The sequence below is a fragment of the Staurois parvus genome, unplaced genomic scaffold (genome assembly GCF_062004578.1).
Source record: "Staurois parvus isolate SC_StPar_1 unplaced genomic scaffold, SC_StPar_1.0 ptg002041l, whole genome shotgun sequence".
NCBI classification, from domain to species: Eukaryota; Metazoa; Chordata; class Amphibia; order Anura; family Ranidae; genus Staurois; species Staurois parvus.
Window position 1 is genome coordinate 66,866 of NW_028319837.1, and position 22,614 is coordinate 89,479.

A 22,614-nucleotide genomic window follows, 5' to 3' on the forward strand; every position below is an offset into this window, starting at 1 on the left:
TAAGGTATAAGGTCCCTTTATTAATGATAAATGATCTCACAATATTGTCCTCCCGGGACCCACTGGGGACACCACAGGGGAACTGATCTGTCTATCCAATCCCAATCCGACATCCAAATTCCCACACCGAGGCTCCTCCCATTCCTGACACATTGCAGCGCTCATGTGTACGATAGAAGATTGATGTCATAACAGCCGTCCACCTGGAGAGAGAGAACAATACAAGGAATAAGAGTCATATCACTGTAGAGAGTCATGACACCTCCCCCTTCCCCACCAATGATGACCATGTTACATGGGTCCTGGAGAGCCCCAACATGACCATGATTGCCATGCCACATGACCATGCCGATGATCCTGACTGCCACTGGATCTTGGAGAGCCCCCACATGACCATGCCGATGATCCTGACTGGCACTGGATCCTGGAGAGCCCCCACATGACCATGATTATTATGCCGATGATCCTGACTGCCACTGGATCCTGGAGAGCTCCCACATGACCATGATTGCCATGCCACATGACCATGCCGATGATCCTGACTGGCACTGGATCCTGGAGAGCCCCCACATGACCATGATTGCCATGCCGATGATCCTGACTGGCACTGGATCCTGGAGAGCACCCACATGACCATGATTGCCATGCCACATGACCATGCCGATGATCCTGACTGCCACTGGATCCTGGAGAGCCTCCATATGACCATGATTGCTATGCCACATTACCATGCCGATAATCTTGACTGTTACTGGATCCTGGAGAGCACCCACATGACCATGATTGCCATGCCACATGACCATGCCAATAATCCTGACTGCCACTGGATCCTGGAGAGCCCCCACAACACCCCTTTGGAGCACAGCAATTTTTAAATTTCTACTATGGGCCCGTTTATTCAACTGTAACTTCACCACAGTATATCCTTCACAAAGTATACCCTATTAACTCATTTTAAACATTTTTTTTTAAATTTATTAGATCACTTCCTGGTTTCTGGCCTAGGCCAAAATGATTTTATACATCCCAGGAGTCTTTAGGAGGGGCTTTCTCAGCTAAGCACACCCTCCTGCCTGCATGCCTAAGCTAAGGGTAGATGGGATCCAAGAAGTAAATGCTGCATGAATCATCTGCCCTTACTCAAGATGGCCACAGCTATAAATGCTAGGTGGGCGTTTTCTAAAAGTGATTTCTAAACAAAATAAAGCATGGAAACATGGATGGATGGGGGAGTTTGCTTTGAATATTAAAAATGAATTAAATTGCTTTTCAGTTTGTGATGCTCAGATACAGTATAGTTCTGCTTTACGATGAGGGGCGTGTCTGTGATGATGGGTGTGGCCATTACTCAGCTCTGCCAGAACAGAGCACTGGAGAGAGAAGGATAGGGAGCAGCATTTTCCCTGTGATAAAAAAGTTAATATTCCAGACAGTCACATGCCAACCTGCCAACACTTGCTGCGCTGCACTCTGATTGATGAGGGGCGGGTCTGTGATGAGGGGAGTGTCTGTGATGAGTGTGACTATTACTCAGCTCTGCTAGAGCACTAGAGGGAGAAGGGCAGGGAGCAGCATTTTTCCTGTAATAAAAAGTTAATATTTCAGACAGTCACATAGAACCTGCCAACACTCACTGCGCTGCAATCTGATTGATGAGGGGCATGTCTGTAATAATGGGTGTGGCCATTACTCAGCTCTGCTAGCAGAGAGCACTAGAGAGAGAAGGACAAGGAGCAGCATTTTCCCTGTGATAAAAAAAATTAATATTCCAGACAGTCACATAGAACCTACCAACACTCGCTGTGCTGCACTCTGATTGATGAGGGGCATGTCTGTGGTGATGGGTGTGGCCATTACTCAGCTCTGCTAGCAGAGAGCTCTAGAGGGAGAAGGGCAGGGAGCAGCATTTTCCCTGTGATAAAAAGGTATTATTCCGTACACTCACATCGAACCTGCCGACACTCGCTGCGCTCTGATTGGACCGCATCACTTCTGTCAACACCCACATCTGCTGCAGCTCACTGGACACACGGTTGGGATCCGGAAGGCCCTGGTACATGAATGACACAGAGGTCAGATATATGGGACATCCATTAATGGGTGGAGGGACTACCAGCATCACAATATACAAGCAAAAATGACTTTATCGCTCCACCCACAACTGTTATTCCAGAGATTGATATCTGTGGGAAAATTAAACCATTAAAATCTATCTCAAGTACTTTTTCCTCAGTTTTGGATGGAGTTTGGAAGGGTTAGACCCCCTGTCAGTTTTACATCGCTGGCTGTGTCCCTGCTGGGGAGATTCATCATCTTCAGCTTCACTTTGCTCCAATTTAAGGTGGTTCAAAACCCAAATCTGCTTCCTTGTGCCAAGCTGTCCCAGCCTGCACATCAGATCAGACAAAGTACACCAGCGTCCAGAGAAATCCCCACCATCAGTGATCTTTCCGCATAGAAAGGGAGCTTTGCTACGTAGATAACATCTTCCCAACACTGAGCGGGGTATCAGCAGCTGGCTGCACAACCACCCCACACCTTCCAACAAGGTGGGCAAAGCAGCCTCTTAGTTGGCTGTCATGTGAAGGAGGAGAGAGAAATTTATGGTTGTCACCAGGACAGGAAGTGAAGGGAAATCTCCCCAATGGGACACTGATGGAAAAAAAAAAATCACAACAGGGATTCTTACAAATTGTCCACCCCATCCAAAACTAACATCTGCTGTTGTCACCAGGACAGGAAGTGAAGAGAAATCTCCCCAATGGGACACTGATGGCAAAAAAAAATTCACAACAGTAATTCTTACAATTGTCCACCCCATCCAAAACTAACATGTGCTGTGCTCAATATCAAGAGCTCCCACCATGCCTAAACAGGAGCAATAAAAAAAAAAACAAAACAGGAGTTGGGTGGAGAAAGCTCATGGAGGCTGGTGACACAGCCAGAAACTATTGAGGGCAGTACTGGAGACCATATATGAAGCCAGAAAGTGGCACCCACCCCTGCTTCTTCTCTAACTAGAATCCCATTTTTGCCTATACTGACTCTTGGGGGGTGTATTTATAAAACAGATTTCACAGCTAATCATCCTGTTCTGTGCAAATGGGAGTAAAATCAAATGTTACTATGCTGTTTGTTCTCCGGGTCGAATGTTATTCTTTATATAGAGTAGATCGGGAAAATACCACATTATGGCCACTAGATGGAGCAGATGATCATAAGCAATACATAGTTATTTACTATGAATGTCAGCTCCATCTAGTGACCATCATGCTGTATGTTCCTGATTCACTCTATTCTGTATAAAGAATACCAGTTGACCTGGAGAGTAAATAGACTAACGACATTCGTTTTTGCCGCCATTCACAGGATGAATAACTCTGCAATTTTTATTTTTTAATAAATACACCCCTGGATCTTTACCCACCATTGAGGCACTGAGCGGGCGGCTCACCTTGTTCAGGCTTCGGAGTTGCTCCTTCGGGGGAAGGTGATTTAGCCACCAGGAAAACCCCTTCTGGGGACTCTAAAGGACAATAAAAAAAAATGGAAACAGATCAGACATGTTATCATCTCATGGCCTTCTGTCAAAGAAACAAAGATTTGTACTGAATATATGAGCTACACGTGACAAACGCGGCTAAAAAAAAAAAGCACCTTTTTGAGTTATGCGCACCTTGTGTGAATTAAAGTGTTGCTAAAACCCCCAGCAGTACAGTCAGTCTGTAGATGCAGGAAAACATGCTTGTTATACTCAGTGTGGAACCTAAGGGGTTAATCCTCCACATTGTGTAAAAGGGCTGTTTTATGCTGTCTTCTCTGATCCTCCCCTTCTTCTACTGTCCCCAATCCATCTGCTGATAGTACAGAGCTCTAGGAGAGTCGCTCTGCACATGCTCAGTTTAATGTGTGTGGCTTGAGAGGTTCTTTTGTTTTTTTTTTCTTTGGGAGGGTGCATGTACTCAGCACAGGGCCAATCAGCACTGTCCGGACAGAGGGTCAGTGGTTATGCAGCCTCATAGGACAATGAGGAGAGAATGAAAACTCCTCCTACAAGCTTTAACCAGTGCTCGGCTGGACACAGATAGAAGTCACAAAACTGCTATATACTGCTGATGAGAAAGTTATTTAGCAGTTTATATTTACTAATATAATTGTATTTCCATGTTCTGTGTACTGTGGGAGACCAGATATAGTGAACGCGGGGTCCGGGAAGAGCGGATATAGTGAATGCCAGGTCTGGGGAGAGCCGGATATATTGAATGCGGGGTCCAGAGAGAGCGGATATAGTGAATGCGGGGTCCGGGGAGAGCGGATATAGTGAATGCGGGGTCCGGGGAGAGCGGATATAGTGAATGCCAGGTCTGGGGAGAGCCGGATATATTGAATGCAGGGTCCGGGGAGAGCGGATATAGTGAATGCGGGGTCCGGGGAGAGCAGATATAGTGAATGCGGGGTCCGGGGAGAGCGGATATAGTGAATGCAGGGTCCGGGGAGAGCGGATATAGTGAATGCGGGGTCCGGGGAGAGCGGATATAGTGAATGCGGGGTCCGGGGAGAGCGGATATAGTGAATGCGGGGTCCGGGGAGAGCGGATATAGGGAATGCGGGGTCCGGGGAGAGCGAATATAGCAAATGCGGGGTCCGGGGAGAGCGGATATAGCGAATGCGGGGTCCGGGGAGAGCGGATATAGCGAATGCGGGGTCCGGGGAGAGCGGATATAGTGAATGCAGGGTCCGGGGAGAGCGGATATAGTGAATGCGGGGTCCGGGGAGAGCGGATATAGTGAATGCAGGGTCCGGGGAGAGTGGATATAGTGAATGCAGGGTCCGGGGAGAGGGGATATAGTGAATGCAGGGTCCGGGGAGAGCGGGTATAGTGAATGCAGGGTCCGGGGAGACCAGATATAGTGGATGCAGGGTCCGGGGAGACCGGATATAGTGAATGCAGGGTCCGGGGAGACCAGATATAGTGAATGCAGGGTCTGGGGAGAGTGGATATAGTGAATGCAGGGTCCGGGGAGAGTGGATATAGTGAATGCAGGGTCCGGGGAGAGGGGATATAGTGAATGCAGGGTCCGGGGAGAGCGGGTATAGTGAATGCAGGGTCCGGGGAGACCAGATATAGTGAATGCAGGGTCCGGGGAGAGCGGATATAGTGAATGCAGGGTCCGGGGAGACCAGATATAGTGAATGCAGGGTCCGGGGAGAGCGGATATAGTGAATGCGGGATCCGGGGAGAGGGGATATAGTGAATATGGGGTCCGGGGAGACCAGATATAGTGAATGCGGGGTCCGGGAGACCAGATATAGTGAATGCGGGGTCCGGGAGAGCGGATATAGTGAATGCAGGGTCCTGGTTTTAGTAACACTTTAATGGCAATAATGTCACCTCGAGTAGGACATGCGTGTGATTTTGCGCACATTTACAGGCTGCAGGCTAACAGTGAATATATGATGGGGCGCACAGACATTGGTAACACAATGTAATCATTCTTTGTTTAGTACACAGAAGCCACTTCTTCTTTTTATATTTTAGCATCCCTAGCCAGGCAGTGCGTGGAAATATGTACAAAGGTCAAAAATTGCAAAAATAAAAGCCAAACAGGGCATACAGAAATTTGGCTATTTGCTAAAAGCAAAAAAAAAGAGAAATAAACATCATTCAGCATTTTTCCCCTTTGCTGGGAGCACACAAAGGAAGTTCTGTAGCCATCATGTTCAGAATACTCTCCGGGATGAGATACAATGTATCTTTTTTTATGATGTTCAGTCTATAGAGGTATGGATGAGGGCTGGACCCTAACTTTTGCCAAATAACCTCTGGGGTGGTAGTGGGGGAGGGGGGGGCCATACCGGGTGGGCAGATTCTGGCCTTTTGAAGTGGACAAGGGTCTTACGGATCAGCTGGTTCTGACAGCTGGGTCAGACTTAGGCTAGCTTCACACCTATGCAGGTTGCGTTTGACCCGTTTCTGCATTGAATTTTGCCACATTTTGTGTTTTTCTTTTTAATTCATCTTGTTGCTAGGCAGATTTAAAACGCAAAATGCATCAAAAATGTGACAAAAATGCACTTACATGCTTTTCTGCAGCATTTCCATAGAAGTCTATAGAACGGAAAACGCAACTTTTTGCGTTCAAAAAAGTTCCCGACCATTTTCAAAAAACGCCCTGGGTGAAAATGTGAACGTATCCCGTAGGAAATTATGTTAAATGGACTGTACTGCGTTCACAAAAACGCAGCGGAAAACGCTTAGGTGTGAATCTAGACCAGGGGTGGGCAACCTGCGGCTCTCTAGCTGTTGTGGAACTACATTTCCCATGAGGCATTGCAAAGATTACAAAACTGACAGTTACAGCTATGACTTGCAGAGGCATGATGGAACTTGTGGTCCTGCGGCTCTCAGGTTGCCTACCCCTGATCTAGGGTAAGGATCTGAGCAAACTTACAGTGAAATTGAATGGTTTTTTTTTTTAAAAAACAAAAACAAATGTGTCACACTTACCTGCTCTGTGTAATGGTTTTGCACAGAGCAGCCCCGATCCACTTCTTCTTGCATCCCCCTACCAGGGCTCCTGGCTCCTCCCCCTTGACCACGTGCTATGGGGGCACTGGTGCGTGCTCACCCTCAAGCCGGGCTCTATGCATCCATAAGACACATAGAGCCGCAGCTCGGCCCCACCCATCGCTCTCCCCTCATTGGCTCACTGGCTGTAACTACCATTTTGGATTTTATTGGAGATGAAACATAACCCCTCTGATATTACATAATGACAACATTGTTAGGACAATGTGGAGGATGAAGATGACAGCCGAACACCCGACCTCAAGTCAGGGAATGCCCAATAAAACTGAACAGTCCCAGGACAACCGCAGTGACACCAAAGATGTGAAATGCATCCACTGCAGACATGGCGGGTGGGGGTAGAAGGTGGAGCCACATTAGCAGAACATTCGCAGACCTGAAACGTACCTGTCGGCCAGGTGGATTGATCTGCAGATCTTCAAGGGTGAATGTCGTCCAGACCGGGGACGGCTGCCGCAAAATGAGACGGATGGAGCTGACGTGGTCTGTAGCGCAGAGCATCTGTTGGGAGAGAACAGCCTCAGTGGGCACATTCATTTATAAATGGAGGGCAGAGATGGCCCCAAGGCTGCAGATAACAAGGTCACCCAGCTCCATGGTGTCATAGATGGTCCGAAGGCTGCAAATATCAATGTCACCTGGCTTAACTGATACCTTCATTTATAAATGGAGGACAGAGATGACCACAACACTGCAGACAACAATGTTAGCCAGCTCCTTGGTGTCAGAGTAGTCCCCATGGCTATAACCAACCATATCACTCAGTTTCTGGGTGTCAGAGATGGCTCCAAGGCCGCAGGCAATAATGCCACCCGTCTTACCTGATACTTTGGTTTAGATGTGAAGGACAGAGATGTACCCAAGGATGCAGACAACAATGTCACCCAACCCACCTGATACAATCATTTATAGGTGGAGGACAGAGATCGCCCCAAGTCTGCAGCCAACAATGTCACGCAGATCCCTGGTGTCAGAGATGGCTCCAGGCAATAATGTCAACAAGCTCCCTGGTGTTAGAGACAACTCCTAGGCTGCAGACACCAATGTCACCCAAGTGACCTGATACATTCATTTATGGGTGGAGGAAAGAGATGGCCCCAGGTCAGCAGACGACAATGTCACCCACCCCACTGGCGTCAGAGATGGCAATGAGGTTGCTGGCAATAATACCACCCGTTTTACCAGATCGCTTTAATTAAATGTGGAGGACAGAGACAAACCCAAGGCCGCAGACCAAAATGTCACCCAACTCAACTGATACATTAATTTATAGGTGGAGGACAGAGACGGCCCCAAGTCTACAGCCAACAATGTCACCCAACTCCCTGGTGTCAAGAGATGGCTCCAAGGCTGCAGTCATCAATGTCACCCAACTGACCTGATACATTAATTTATGGGTGGAGGACAAAGATGGCCCCAAGTCTACAGCCAACAATGTCACCCAACTCCCTGGTGTCAGAGATGGCTCCAAGGCTGCAGACATCAATGTCACCCAACTGACCTGATACATTCATTTATGAGTGGAGGACAGAGATGGCCCCAGGTCAGCAGACAACAATGTCACCCACCTCCCTGGTGTCAGAGATGGCTCCAAGGCTGCAGACACCAATGTCACCCAACTCACATTTATTTATGAGCAGAGGACAGAGATGGCCCCAGGTCAGCAGACAACAATGTTACCCACCCCACTGGCGTCAGAGATGGCAATAAGGTTGCCGGCAATAATACCACCCGTTTTACCAGATAGCTTTATTTAAATGTGGAGGACAGAGACAAACCCAAGGCTGCAGACCAAAATGTCACCCAACTCAACTGATACATTAATTTATAGGTGGAGGACAGAGACGGCCCCAAGTCTGCAGTCAATAATGTCACCCAGCCCCCCTGGAGTTGGAGATGGCTCCAAGGCTGCAGTCAATAATGCCACCTGGCTTACCTGATACTTTCATTTAAATGTGGAGGACAGAGTTGTACCCAAGGCTGCAGGCCACAATGTCACCCGAATCCATTTTGTCAGAGATGGCTCAAAGGCTGAAGACGGTAAGGTCACCCAGCTCACCTGATACCATCACTTAAAAGTGGAGGACAAAGACATACCCAACACAACGATGTTCCCTAACTCACCTGATACATTCACTTTGAGTGGCGGACAGAGACGACCCCAAGGATGCAGACAACAATGCCACCTAACTCACCTGATACATTCATTTATGAGTGGAGGACAGAGACAGCCCCAAGGCTGCAGGCCACAATGTCACCCAACTCTGTGGTGGCAGAGATGACTCCAAGGCCGAAGAGAATAACACCACCCAGCTTAATAAATTCATTTAGATGTGGAGGACAGAGACGGCGCCAAGGCTGCAGGCCACAATGTCACCCAACTCACCTGATACATTCACTTATGAGTGGAGGACAGAGACGGCCCCAAGGCTGCAGACAACAATGTCACCGGTCATCATGTATTCTCTTCTTCTTCGGAGGTTGTCACCCTGCCAACACCCAAACTATGACAAAAGCTTTACCTGGAGTCCCACTTTAGTGCACATGGAGGGTCTCCGCTCTACACTCCACCCACAATGAAAGGCTCCTCCCCCAGACGTGTGCCATGTCGGGATCTCTGCCCTCACCTGGTGAGCGTGGAGGGAGACATAGTCCTGGGAGCCGTCCTCGGTGTGGGGGTTGGCCATCAGCCGCAGGTCCCTGACGCACGTCCGCCATCTTCTATTCTTGGGGTCGGACTTCTTCCTCTGCTGGATCCTCACCGTCAGGAAGGCCGTGTAGAAATTCTTAAAGGAGATCTCCTGCAGAGGAGATGGGGGAGGGGTGAGGGGGGCACGGACACAGAACTGGAAGGTCAGTTTTGGGTGGAGATTAGCAGAATTCACAGGGTGAGACTTACGTGGACGGTCTGAGGTTTCTGGAGGGTGACATCGATGACGTAGACGCCGGGGCGGCCCAGCTCCGACTTCCCATTCCCCACCTGGAGTGGGACCGGCGCTTTCACCGAACACGGAGCCGAATCCTGAGCCATGACACCTGGAAGGGGGCAACAATTAAAGGGGCACTCCACCTACAAATGATATTTTGGTTGGTAGGGCTTCTTGTATGTGAGATGTCAGACTGTGTGGGTCCTCCAGCCAGCTGTAAAAGGGAAGAGGAAGGCTGCTGAGTTCATGGAGAATGATCACTTCTGCCTGGAGCTGTCCTCTTATAGTGAATATGGCGATATGTGGGGCTCATCCCCCGACTCACCTCATTCATTCCTCATTTGCCCTTATCCAACATGGCGGCGGGTCCCTTCACTCCTTGTCTCAGTACTACGGCTTCCCACATCCAATATGGCCGTCAGGAGATCACCTGATCCGGCGTCTATTCGTTTCTGTGGAGATGGGAGAGCAGCTGACAGACGTGCTGGTCACATGACCGAGCATTGAGCCCCGCCTACAGGCAGGTGTTCTGACGGAACTGGGCGCTCGGGGAGGGGGCGGGGTCAGATACAGCGTCTGTCATGGCGGCGGCCCAGGTGAGAGGTCGGAGGAGGGGGGACTACAACTCCCAGCATGGCCCGGGAAGGGGGGGGTGGGATATGGGGAGACCTCTCCCCGCCTCCATCTAGCTCCTTGTTATTATCTGTAGCCTTGTGGTTGATGGCCCTCCGACCCCCAAAGAGAGCCCCTGGTGGGGGGAGGGGATTTCCACACCCAACCCCCAATGACAAGGGGGAGCATGAGACCCCAAATCCTGCAGAATGTGTGACCTGCGCTACAGTATAGGGAGCGATACTCCGCCCAGAAACCCCGCCTCCTCCCTGTCTACTTCCCCTCCCCCCCCCCCAAAGTACTCTCCTCCCTCCTGTCCACCCCCCCCCCCCCAAAGTACTCTTCTCCCTCCTGTCCACCCCCCCCCAAAGTACTCTTCTCCCTCCTGTCCACCCCCCCAAAGTACTCTTCTCCCTCCTGTCCACCCCCCCCCCCCCAAAGTACTCTCCTCCCTCCTGTCCACCCCCCCCCCAAAGTACTCTCCTCCCTCCTGTCCATCCTCCCCCACATTCCCCCCCAAAGTACTCTTCTCCCTCCTGTCCACCCCCCCCAAAGTACTCTCCTCCCTCCTGTCCATCCCCCCCCACATTCCCCCCCAAAGTACTCTCCTCCCTCCTGTCCACCCCCCCCCCCAAAGTACTCTCCTCCCTCCTGTCCACACACCCCCACCATTCCCCCCCCCCCCAAAGTACTCTCCTCCTTCCTGTCCATCCCCCGCACACTCTCCCACTCCTAACCCCCCACAGTACTCTCCTCCCTCTAGTCCATCCCCCCCACACTCTCCCACTCCCCCCCCCAAAGTACTCTCCTGCCTCCTGTCCATCCCCCCCACATTCTCCTCCCCCCCCCCCTTTACATTCTCCAATCTCCTCTTTCCCATGTACACTCCTGCCCCCCTCCCCTGGGTATAATATTTCTTCTCTCTTCCTCCTCGTACTCGTCCTTCCCTCTCTATACACCCCCCCCAATCTCTCCCTCCCTGTGTACACTCACCTGTCTCCAAGTACCATCCCCCTCCACCCTGTACTCCCTCTTCCCCAATTTACCCCCCCATCCCCACATACTGTTTTTACCCTCTCTGCCCCTTTTACATTTTCTCCCTCCCCCTACACATACTTTCTCTTCCCCATGGTGCCTGTACAGACCCCCTAGCACCCTTTTGCTCCCTCTGTAGGGATTTTGGAGAATGGCCATCCATTGGTCATTATGTCCCGGAGGTGTCCAGTTTACATACGATAGAGACACGCCACACTAACTCCGCCCTCTGCTGATCGGATAGAGTAATGCTAGCAGAGTGAGACCCTGCACCGCGATAGCCGCCCCCCCCCCCGTACAGGCGGAGGTTCTGGGATTATACACATTGCCGGAGCTCCTCCACATCAGAGGGGGTTTTCTGTTTGTGGGTATTGTGTGTGACGGGTCAGTTCTGGGTGGAGGACTCATCTTCTCTGTTTTGTTTCAGCTCATCAATAACCCCAAAGAAATCTCCACCCTCTACCGTGACCTCAGCCAGTTCCCATCGCTGAACGCCGTCTCTATAGGGCCCGAGGTCACCACCCAGTATGGGGGCAAATACAGCAACATCTACACAGGTGAGACCACGGGTATATACACTAAATTGGCAAAAGTATTGCATCCCAGTCCGTCCGTAGGGTTCAATATGGAGTTGGCCCTGCCCTTTCCACACACATGACCTTTAATGGTCCCCCAGTCTTAGTCCGTAGGGTTCAATATGGAGTTGGCCCCGCCCTTTCCACACATATGACCTTTAATGGTCCCCCCAGTCTTAGTCCGTAGGGTTCAATATGGAGTTGGCCCCGCCCTTTCCACACACATGACCTTTAATGGTCCCCCCAGTCTTAGTCCGTAGGGTTCAATATGGAGTTGGCCCCACCCTTTCCACACATATGACCTTTAATGGTCCCCCCAGTTTTAGTCCGTAGGGTTCAATATGGAGTTGGCCCCACCCTTTCCACACACATGACCTTTAATGACCCCCCAGTCTTAGTCCGTAGGGTTCAATATGGAGTTGGCCCCACCCTTTCCACACATATGACCTTTAATGGTCCCCCCAGTCTTAGTCCGTAGATTTCAATATGGAGTTGGCCCCACCCTTTCCACACATATGACCTTTAATGGTCCCCCCAGTTTTAGTCCGTAGGGTTCAGTATGGAGTTGGCCCCGCCCTTTCCACACATTTGACCTTTAATGGTCCCCCCAGTCTTAGTCCGTAGGGTTCAATATGGAGTTGGCCCCACCCTTTCCACACACATGACCTTTAATGGCCCCCCAGTCTTAGTCCGTAGGGTTCAATATTGAGTTGGCCCCGCCCTTTGCAGCTATAACAGCTTCGACTCTTCTGGGAAGGCCGTCCACAAGGTTTAGGAGGGTGTCTATGGGAAGGTTGGACCATTCTTCCAGAAGCACATTTGTCGGGTCAGGCACTGATGTCGGGGGAGGAGGCCTGGCTCGCAGTCTCCGCTCTAATTCATCCCAAAGGTGTTCTATGGGGTTGAGGTCAGGACTCTGTGCAGGCCAGTCAAGCTCCTCCACCCCAAACTGGCTCCTCCATGTCTTTATGGACCTTGCTTTGTGCATGTTGGAACAGGAAGGGGCCATCCCCAAACCCTTCCCACAAACTTGGGAGCATGAAATTGTCCAAAATGTCGCCTTAAGAGGTCCCTTCACTGGAATTAGGGGGCCAAGTCCAACCCCTGAAAAACAACCCCCACATCATAATCCCCCCTCCACCAAACTTTACACTTGGCACAATGCAGTCAGGCAAGTACTGTTCTCCTGGCCACAGCCAAACCCAGACACGTCCATCGGTTTGTCAGACACAGAAGCGTGATTGGTCACTCCAGAGAACATGTCTCCACTGCTCTAGAGTCCAGTGGCGGCGTGCTTTACACCACGGCATCCGTCGCTTTGCATTGCACTTGGTGATGTAAGGCTTGGATGCAGCTGCTCGGCCATGGAAACCCATTCCATGAAGCTCTCTACGCACTGTTGTTGGGCTCATCTGAAGGCCACACCATGTTTGGAGGTCTTTAGCTATTGACTCTGCAGACAGTTGGCGACTTCTGCGCACTGTGCGCTTCAGCATGCGCTGACCCCGCCCTGTCATGTGACGTGGCCTACCTGAGTGGCTGTTGTTCCCAGTTGCTTCCACTTTGTTATAATCCCACTAACAGTTGAGCGTGGAATATTTAGTAGCCAGGAAATGTCACAGATGGACTTATTGCACAGGTGACCACCTATCACGGGACCACGCTTGGAGTCACTGAGCTCCTGAGAGCGACCCATTCTTTCACCAATGTTTGTAGAAGCAGTCTGCATGCCTAGGGGCTTGATTGTATACACCTGTGTCCATGGAGGGGATTGGAACACCTGAATCACATGATATGGAGGGGATTGGAACACCTGAATCACATGATCTGGAGGGCGGGGCCCAATACTTTTGGCAATATAGTGTATATCTTCATCTAAGGCGGGATATAAATCTGTACGTGGAAGGGAGGAGGTATAAATCTGTAGAGAGGAGGAGGGCGGTATATAGCTGGGGCAGGGGATATATACTGTATCTATGCCTAGAAGGGAGGGTGACTATATATCTGTGTCTGGAGGGGAGGGGGGATATATATCTGTGTTTGGAGGGGAGGGTGGGTACATATCTGTGTCTGGGAGAGGGGGGTATATACATAAATCTGTGCCTGGAGGGGAGCAGGGGGTTATACATGTGTACGTGTTGAGGAAAGAGGGGCCTCGGCCTGGTGGTGGGGGAGGGGTTGATGAAGGTGAAGGTTCGGTCCCTCCTGCTCCACCCGCCAGGCCAGATTCCACCATCACAGTCATTCTGACATCACAGCTCGCGGTGCATCTATTTATAGCATACATTGGTGCGTCTATTTATAGCATACATTGGTGCGTCTATTTATAGCATACATTGTCATTTTATGAGATATTTATCTGTTCTCTGATGCTCCCATTCTGAAGGTCGGAGGTCAGCTTTAAATACACTTTGAGGAACATGGTGGGGATTGGTAGTGACACCTTATACTGAAATCTGCATGTTTCCACTTCTAGTTTCCTGGAAGCTCCTCCTCCTGCGTTCCACATTGACTGCAATTTATTCTCAATATTTGATCACTGTCCAGGCTTCGAGGATCTGGTTGATCAAGTGTCAGGATTCATAGGAGGGGGTAGGCAGAACGATTAAGAGGCTAAAAACAAACCAGCCAATCAGAAAGCAGCTCTGGTTAATGTGATCTGCACACATTGTCTTGAACTTGTTTCTGATTGGTTGATATGGGAGGTGGGTTTGTATTGTACAATCAGATCACTTTTTTTGGGCCATGTGATTTGAGACACAAGAATTGCTCTGCGGCCTCTCCTGGTGATATGTCCGTGTATACTGGACGATCTCTCTTTCTCTCCCTCAGAATGGGCGCAGAGGGATCTGGATCGCATCGAGCAGGTGAAGTTTTGCCGCCAATATATCATCTTCCACGATAACAATGCGGTGGTGTATGCTGGGGCATGCGGCAACGGCAGTGAGATTAGAGGAGAGTAAGTATAGAGAAGACTGTAAAATTTCTGCTGCTTAATATGGGGCACAGTCTAACCATTTCCTACCTCCACAGACTGCTCAGTAGTGAGTCCCCATCTGGAGCTCTGAAAGCCGTTCTACGAGAGACGAAGAATAAGAAAGGGGAGGACACCCAGTTCCTGGAGGTAGGACACCTTGGTTCCTGGGGGGGCGGGATGGGGAGAGTGCACCTGGTTCCTGATGTGTGAAGAGGGAGGAAACCTGATTTGTGAAGGGGGGGAGGACACCGGGTTCCTGGAGGGTAAGAAGGGAGAGGGTTCCGGGAAGTAGGAGGGGGGGAAAGGGGTGGATGCCTGGCTGCCAGGGGGTGGGAATGGGGTAGACCACCCGGCTCCCGGAGGGTGGGGAGGACGCCCGGCTCCCGGAGGGTGGGGAGGACGCCCGGCTCCCGGAGGGTGGGGAGGACGCCCGGCTCCCGGAGGGTGGGGAGGACGCCCGGCTCCCGGAGGGTGGGGAGGACGCCCGGCTCCCGGAGGGTGGGGAGGACGCCCGGCTCCCGGAGGGTGGGGAGGACGCCCGGCTCCCGGAGGGTGGGAAGGGGGGGGAGGACGCCCGGCTCCCGGAGGGTGGGAAGGGGGGGGTGGACGCCCGGCTCCCGGAGGCTGGGAAGGGGGGGGTGGACGCCCGGCTCCCGGAGGGTGGCAAGGGGGAGGATACACAGTTCCTTAAAGGTGAGAAGGGATAACATGCCCAGTTCCTAGAGGAGGGAGGGGGAAGATGTCTGGCTCCTGGAGGGTGAGGGCGGGGGATCATGCCTGGTTCTTTGAGGGTAGGTAAGGGAATCCTGGTTCCTTGAGAGTGGGACGGGGGGGGATGTCTGGTTCCTGGAGTGTGGGAAGGGCCAGAACGTCCAAATCCTGGAGAAAGGGAAGAGGAAAGGGGATGCCCAGTAGGGTTTATGGGGTAGAAGGACACCCGGTATCTGGAAGCCACGAAGGACTCCTGGCTGAGCAGTAACAGGATGGTTGCCTACCTCCTGGAGGGTGGGTAGAGGGACAGATGCCAAACTTCTGGAGGCTGGGAAAGGGGAGGATCCCTGTAGTGTGTAGAGAGTGTATTTTGTCCAATTAATACCAATACGAATGTCCTCCACTACCCAGGTCTGGGACAAGAACCGTAAGGTGAAGAGCATCAACCTAACAGCACTGGACAAGCATGGGAAGGTGTACGAAGATGGTGAGGGATACTATTATTAGGTGTTCCTGCATGGCGACCACTTCCTGTTATCTCACATATATATTCTTATTATAGCCAAATTTACCCCCCTAACTCCTCCCACAGTTTTTACACTACATAGACAGTAATATACCGACACGTGCGGATTGTTCCCGATTGGTGTGCTATCACTTTGTGGAACGTTTCGCCAAACGGTTCACAAAATATCGGCGTTTTTGTGGTAAAATTGGTCCCATTGGAATGAATGGCGGAATGTTCAAAACTAGAGTGGGAGCTGACAGAAGCTCGAGTGGGAGCTGAAAAATCAGGACATGATCTCTAAACTTCCATCACTCCCTCATTTTCAAGCCCACCTACACAAATCTTATATCAAAACGTTCAGCTATCCCTGCTGCCACTAAAAATGTCCACGGCTAAGTCATAGTCCTGCTAGTTTTCACAATATGACTATTTGTTTGCAACTCACTCCACCCATTGACATTCATTGAAACTCCACTCTAGCCACCTCAAATTTGAAGGGCAATTTCTAAACTGCGACTGTGCCTTCATTTTTAATATTTCAGAGACATACTATGCATCAAAATGTAGGTCTGGGTCTTGTGATTCTCACAATATAAAGCTCTTCGCTGTAGGATTTATAGTTTTTAAAATTACGACCATTTGAAGACCCCAGTGAGGTGAGCAAGTTGGAGCAGTTTGTTTCTAACCGCTCTTCTCTGCCCTATTTGAAATCTAATTTTGAATTGGTAACGGTTTGGCCGGCTTCTGTTTAAAGGTTTGGAAATAAGTTTTCTACAGTAGAGAGTTTGTGAGGTGATAATGCTGCTAATGTGTTTATAAATGTGTGTTTTCATGTCACTGTGAAGCACTTTGGGCAACAACATTGCAATTAAATGTGTGATATAAATAATTAAAGGTTGAAATGCATTTCTCACTCTATCAAGCTTGCCATGGGCACTTTTTACATTTCATCAATCAATTGGTTAGTGTAATGTTTACTATCTTTACTCCGCCCACTCCACACAGTTACTCCACCCACTCCATAAAGTGACTCTGCCCAGTCCAACCTTTTCACAGTTACTCCAGCCACTCCAACCACACAACAGTTACTCCGCCCACTCCAACCACACAACAGTTACTCCGCCCACTCCAACCACACAACAGTTACTCCGCCCACTCCAACCACACAACAGTTACTCCGCCCACTCCAACCACACAACAGTTACTCCGCCCACTCCAACCACACAACAGTTACTCCGCCCACTCCAACCACACAACAGTTACTCCGCCCACTCCAACCACACAACAGTTACTCCGCCCACTCCAACCACACAACAGTTACTCCGCCCACTCCAACCACACAGCAGTTACTCCGCACACTCCAACCACACAACAGTTACTCCGCCCACTCCAACCACGCAACAGTTACTCCGCCCACTCCAACCACGCAACAGTTACTCCGCCCACTCCAACCACGCAACAGTTACTCCGCCCACTCCAACCACGCAACAGTTACTCCAGCCACTCCAACCACGCAACAGTTACTCCAGTCACTCCAACCACGCAACAGTTACTCCAACCACACAACAGTTACTCCTGCCACTCCACCCAGTTACTCCTCCCACTCCAACCACACAACAGTTACTCCTCCCACTCCAACCACACAACAGTTACTCCAGCCACTCCAAGCACGCAACAGTTACTCCAGCCACTCCAAGCACGCAACAGTTACTCCAGCCACTCCAAGCACACAACAGTTACTCCAGCCACTCCAAGCACACAACAGTTACTCCAGCCACTCCAAGCACACAACAGTTACTCCAGCCACTCCAAGCACACAACAGTTACTCCAGCCACTCCAAGCACACAACAGTTACTCCAGCCACTCCAAGCACACAACAGTTACTCCAGCCACTCCAAGCACACAACAGTTACTCCAGCCACACAACAGTTACTCCAGCCACTCCAAGCACGCAACAGTTACTCCAGCCACTCCACCCAGTTACTCCGCCCACTCCAAGCACACAACAGTTACTCCGCCCACTCCAAGCACACAACAGTTACTCCGCCCACTCCAAGCACACAACAGTTACTCCGCCCACTCCAAGCACACAACAGTTACTCCGCCCACTCCAACCACACAACAGTTACTCCAGCCACTCCAACCACACAGTTACTTAAGCCACTCCACCCAGTTACTCTGCTCACTCCAGTTGTAGACTACTGGTGGAGGCAAGAACACTTCACACAGTTTCCCCAGAAATTGTAGCTTTTCTAGATAATATTATAATGCCAGAACTGTTCATGTGCAGAGACTCTACAGGGCCTGAGTGTGGAAACAAGATGGCGTATGCTGTGTATCACTTTGGGAGAAGGTGGTATCCGAGTCCCATGTCCGCCCTTTCACCATCTGTCCCTTCTCTCCCCGCAGAGCAGTTTGGCTGTCTGTCCTGGTCACACTCCGAGTCTCATTTGCTGTACATCGCCGAGAAGAAGAGACCCAAGACCAAGTCATTCTTCGAATCCTCAGCCGGAGACCTTCCCGCCTCTACAGATGAAGATGATGACGGCGCTGGTAAAGTGGTTAAGGTGAGGAGCAATACCAGAATGATTATTTTATTCACCTCGCTTCTCCAGAGAGTCAAATTAATTTTAAAAAAATTATGGAAACAAAGCTTTTAAAAATGTGTGTATGTATATATGTGTGTGTGTGTGTGTGTGTGTATATATGTGTGTGTGTATGTATATATATGTGTGTGTGTGTGTGTGTATATGTGTGCGTGTGTGTGTGTGTGTGTGTGTGTGTGTGTGTGTGGACTGTTTTGTTGCCAGCGGTTTAGACATGGCAGTGTGTTGAGGTACTTTGAGGGGGCAGCAAATTTACATGTTATACAAGCTGTACACTGACTACGTCACATTGTAGCAAAGTGTTATTTCTTCAGTGTTGTCACATGAAAAGAGAGAATCAAATATTTACACAAATGTGAGGGGGGGGGGACTCGCTTCTGGGAGATACTGTGTGTGTGTTTGTATATATATATGTATGTGTGTGTGTATATATACACAGTGGGGATCAAAAGTTTGGGCACCCCAGCTAAAAATTTATATTAATGTGCATAAAGAAGCCAAGGAAAGATGGAAAAATCTCCAAAAGGCATCAATTTACAGATTAGACATTCTTATAATATGTCAACAAAAGTTAGATTTTATTTCCATCATTTACACTTTCAAAATAACAGAAAACAAAAAAATGGCATCTGCAAAAGTTTGGGCCCCCTGCAGAGTTAATATCTTGTACTGCCCCCTTTGGCAAGTATCACAGCTTGTAAACGCTTTTTGTAGCCAGCCAAGAGTCTTTCAATTCTTGTTTGAGGTATCTTTGCCCATTCTTCCTTACAAAAGTCTTCCAGTTCTTTGAGATTTCTGGGCTGTCTGTCACGCACTGCTCTTTTAAGGTCTATCCATAGATTTTCAATGATGTTGAGGTCAGGAGATTGTGAAGGCCATGGCAAAACCTTCAGTTTACGCCTCTTGATGTAATCCCCCGTGGATTTCGAGGTGTGTTTAGGATCATTATCCCTTTGTAGAAGCCATCCTCTCTTTAACTTCAACTTTTTCACAGATGGCATCAAGTTACCATCCAAAATTTGCTGAAATTTTATTGAATCCATTTTTCCTTCTACTCGTGAAATGTTCCCTGTGCCACTGGCTGCAACACAACCCCAAAGCATGATTGATCCAACCCCATGCTTAACAGTTGGACAGAGGTTCTTTTCATTAAATTCTGTGCCCCTTCTTCTCCAAACGTACCTTTGCTCATTCCGGCCAAAAAGTTCAATTTTAACCTCATCGGTCCACAGAACTTGTTTCCAAAATGCATCAGGCTTGTCTATATGTTCATTTGCAAAGTTCAAACGATGATTTTTGTGGTGAGGACGTAGAAGAGGTTTTCTTCTGATGACTCTTCCATGAAGACCATATTTGTACAAGTATCTCTTTATAGTGGAATAGTGTACCACAACTCCAGTGTCTGCCAGATCTTTCTGGAGGGATCGTGCAGTCAAACGTGGGTTTTGAATTCGTTTTTCTCACAATCCTGCGAGCTGTTCTGTCTGATATTTTTCTTGGTCTTCCAGATCTTGCTTTAACTTCCACTGTTCCTGATGACTGCCATTTCTTAATTACATTCCGAACAGAGGATATTGACATCTGAAAACGCTTTGCTATCTTCTTATAGCCTTCTTCAGCTTTGTGAGCGTCAACTATTTTCAGTTTCAGTTTTCTAGACAACTACTTAGAAGAACCCATGGTGCTGATTGTTGGGGCAAGGTCAGATGAGTCTGGGCATTTAAAACCTTTGAGATTGACATCACCTGGTCTTCCCAGACGATGATTGAGAACAATCCATGACACTGGCAGGTCTCAGCTTGGCAAAGGGGGCAGTGCATGCTATAAATTCTGCAGGGTGCCCAAACTTTTGCAGACGCCATTTTTTTGTTTTCTGTTATTTTGAAAGTGTAAATGATGGAAATAAAATCTAACTTTTGTTGACATATTATAAGAATGTCTAATCTGTAATTTGATGCTTTTTGGAGATTTTTCCATCTTTCCTTGGCTTCTTTATGCACATTAATACAAATTTTTAGCTGGGGTGCCCAAACTTTCGATCCCCACTGTATATATGTGTATATATGTGTGTGTATATTTATATGTGTGTGATTCTGCACAGCTGGCCCGCACTGTAGCAGTAAAGCCGCAGTGCACAGTCGGGAACTGGTTAATTAAAATAGTTAAATGCAGTTCCGAAACGGTCTTGCCTACCAAAGGTTTTGTAATTTTGCGTAGTCATTCTTCTCTCAGGATTGCTATCCCCTTCTTCAAGGTGACTGTCATTGGGTGTCCGTCTGTCTTGCAGGGTGATCAGTTTGTGCTGCATGAAGATTGGGGCGAGTGCTTAGTGAACAAGAGTACCCCGGTGCTGTGTGTGCTGGACATAGAGAGCTGCAATATCTCCGTCTTGGAGGGGATCCCAGAGCACGTGTCGCCGGGACAGGTGAGAGAACCCCATTCACTCCACCCAACCCCCCCATATTGGCATCCTTGTCCCCCACCCCACCCACCCACTTCCTTTAATGACATCCTTGTCCTCATGACCACCTCTCCCTATAGGCCTTCTGGTCCCCAGATGACACTGGTGTTGTGTTTGTCGGGTGGTGGCACAGTCCCTTCAGATTGGGCCTGAAATACTGTGCCAACAGGAGGTAAGAGTCTCATGTGTAGGGTGGTATTCGGGGTGTTAGTTCAGGTTGTCTCACTCTTATCTCTCTCTTATCTCTTCCCCCCCCCCCCCCCCCCAGATCAGCTCTGTTCTTTGTGGACCTGACTGGTGGAAAATGTGGTGAGTTGAAGATCCAGTTATCCCTATCCTGTACAGGATGCAAAACATCCTTCTTACTGCTTGCACTGTTCTCTGTACAGCACTGCGGTATATGTCAGAGCTATATAAATGTATAATAATAGTGTGTGACTGTGGGGGGGGCATTAGAGTGTCAGCTCCTCTGGTACAGAGACTGATGTGACTGTGGGGGAGGGGCAATGGAGTGTAAGCTCCTCTGGTACAGAGACTAATGTGACTGGGGGGGAGGGGGGACATTAGAGTGTATGCTCCTCTGGTACAGAGACTGATGTGACTGTGGGGGAGGGGGCATTAGAATGTAAGCTCCTCTGGTACAGAGACTGATGTGACCGGCTCAGTGTTCTCTGTACAGCGCTGCGGTATATGTCAGAGCTATATAAATGTATAATAATAATAGTGTGTGACTGTGTTGGAGGGGACATTAGAGTGTCAGCTCCTCTGGTACAGAGGCTGGTGTGACTGTGGGGGAGGGGACATTAGAGTGTAAGCTCCTCTGTACAGAGACTGATGTGACTGGTTCAGTGTTCTCTGTACAACTTTGATAACAATGTACAATGACAGGACTCCATAGCGCCCCCTTTGGTGTTATTGGATGACTGTGAATGTCTTTTGTCTCTCTCCTCCAGAGACTCTCTCTGTGGATTCCTCGGCTGTCTTCTCCCCACGGCTCAGCCCAGACAAGTGTCGTATTGTGTATCTGAAGTGTGACATGTTCGGCCCTCATCTCCAATGCTGCCAGCTGCTCATGGTACCTGATTTCCTCTGTTCATGTGTGCGATCTGTCAAATCTGTCGTCATACAATCCTGATAGACCTTATATAGCGCCCGATAGGCATTGAAATCCTAGAGAGCGAATTGCTGGGCACTGTGAGGTCATGACTGGAGCTTCATACTGAAATAGGGGAAGGCAGATGATGGCAAATGGTAAACCTCAACTCCAGACCAAACGGGTGTTTTATGTCGGCTTTTAATGAATGTCTCCACTGGGAGAATTTACAACACTTCTTATTCCCGGGACAATACCTTTTCCCCCCCTTCCAGTCCGGACACTTTCCCCCCCTTCCAGTCCGGACACTTTCCCCCCCTTCCAGTCCGGACACTTTCCCCCCCTTCCAGTCCGGACACTTTCCCCCCCTTCCAGTCCGGACACTTTCCCCCCCTTCCAGTCCGGACACTTTCCCCCCCTTCCAGTCCGGACACTTTCCCCCCCTTCCAGTCCGGACACTTTCCCCCCCCTTCCAGTCCGGACACTTTCCCCCCCTTCCAGTCCGGACACTTTCACCCC

At 49.6% G+C, this 22,614-nt stretch overlaps 2 protein-coding genes across 2 annotated transcripts in view; one reads left to right on the top strand and one right to left on the bottom strand.

Moving 5' to 3' along the window:
• NICN1 (nicolin 1, tubulin polyglutamylase complex subunit) lies at window positions 1-10,341 on the bottom strand. Its single transcript, XM_089664784.1, has 7 exons — window positions 9,842-10,341; window positions 9,489-9,730; window positions 9,217-9,390; window positions 6,977-7,090; window positions 3,455-3,526; window positions 1,946-2,050; window positions 1-203 (listed from the first exon to the last, which is right to left on the bottom strand). The coding sequence occupies exons 2-7, from the start codon at window positions 9,618-9,620 to the stop codon at window positions 162-164; spliced, it is 639 nt and encodes a 212-aa protein (XP_089520910.1). The 5' UTR covers window positions 9,621-9,730; window positions 9,842-10,341; the 3' UTR covers window positions 1-161.
• APEH (acylaminoacyl-peptide hydrolase) overlaps window positions 9,986-22,614 on the top strand; it is a 24,728-nt gene continuing 12,099 nt past the window's right edge. Inside the window, exons 1-10 of the mRNA XM_089664783.1 lie at window positions 9,986-10,112; window positions 11,591-11,720; window positions 14,571-14,697; window positions 14,772-14,862; window positions 15,838-15,913; window positions 18,345-18,502; window positions 20,829-20,966; window positions 21,083-21,174; window positions 21,271-21,311; window positions 21,956-22,077. Of these exons, the coding sequence (XP_089520909.1) occupies window positions 10,098-10,112; window positions 11,591-11,720; window positions 14,571-14,697; window positions 14,772-14,862; window positions 15,838-15,913; window positions 18,345-18,502; window positions 20,829-20,966; window positions 21,083-21,174; window positions 21,271-21,311; window positions 21,956-22,077 (990 nt within the window). The 5' untranslated portion in view covers window positions 9,986-10,097. The remainder of the gene's footprint in view (window positions 10,113-11,590; window positions 11,721-14,570; window positions 14,698-14,771; window positions 14,863-15,837; window positions 15,914-18,344; window positions 18,503-20,828; window positions 20,967-21,082; window positions 21,175-21,270; window positions 21,312-21,955; window positions 22,078-22,614) is intronic.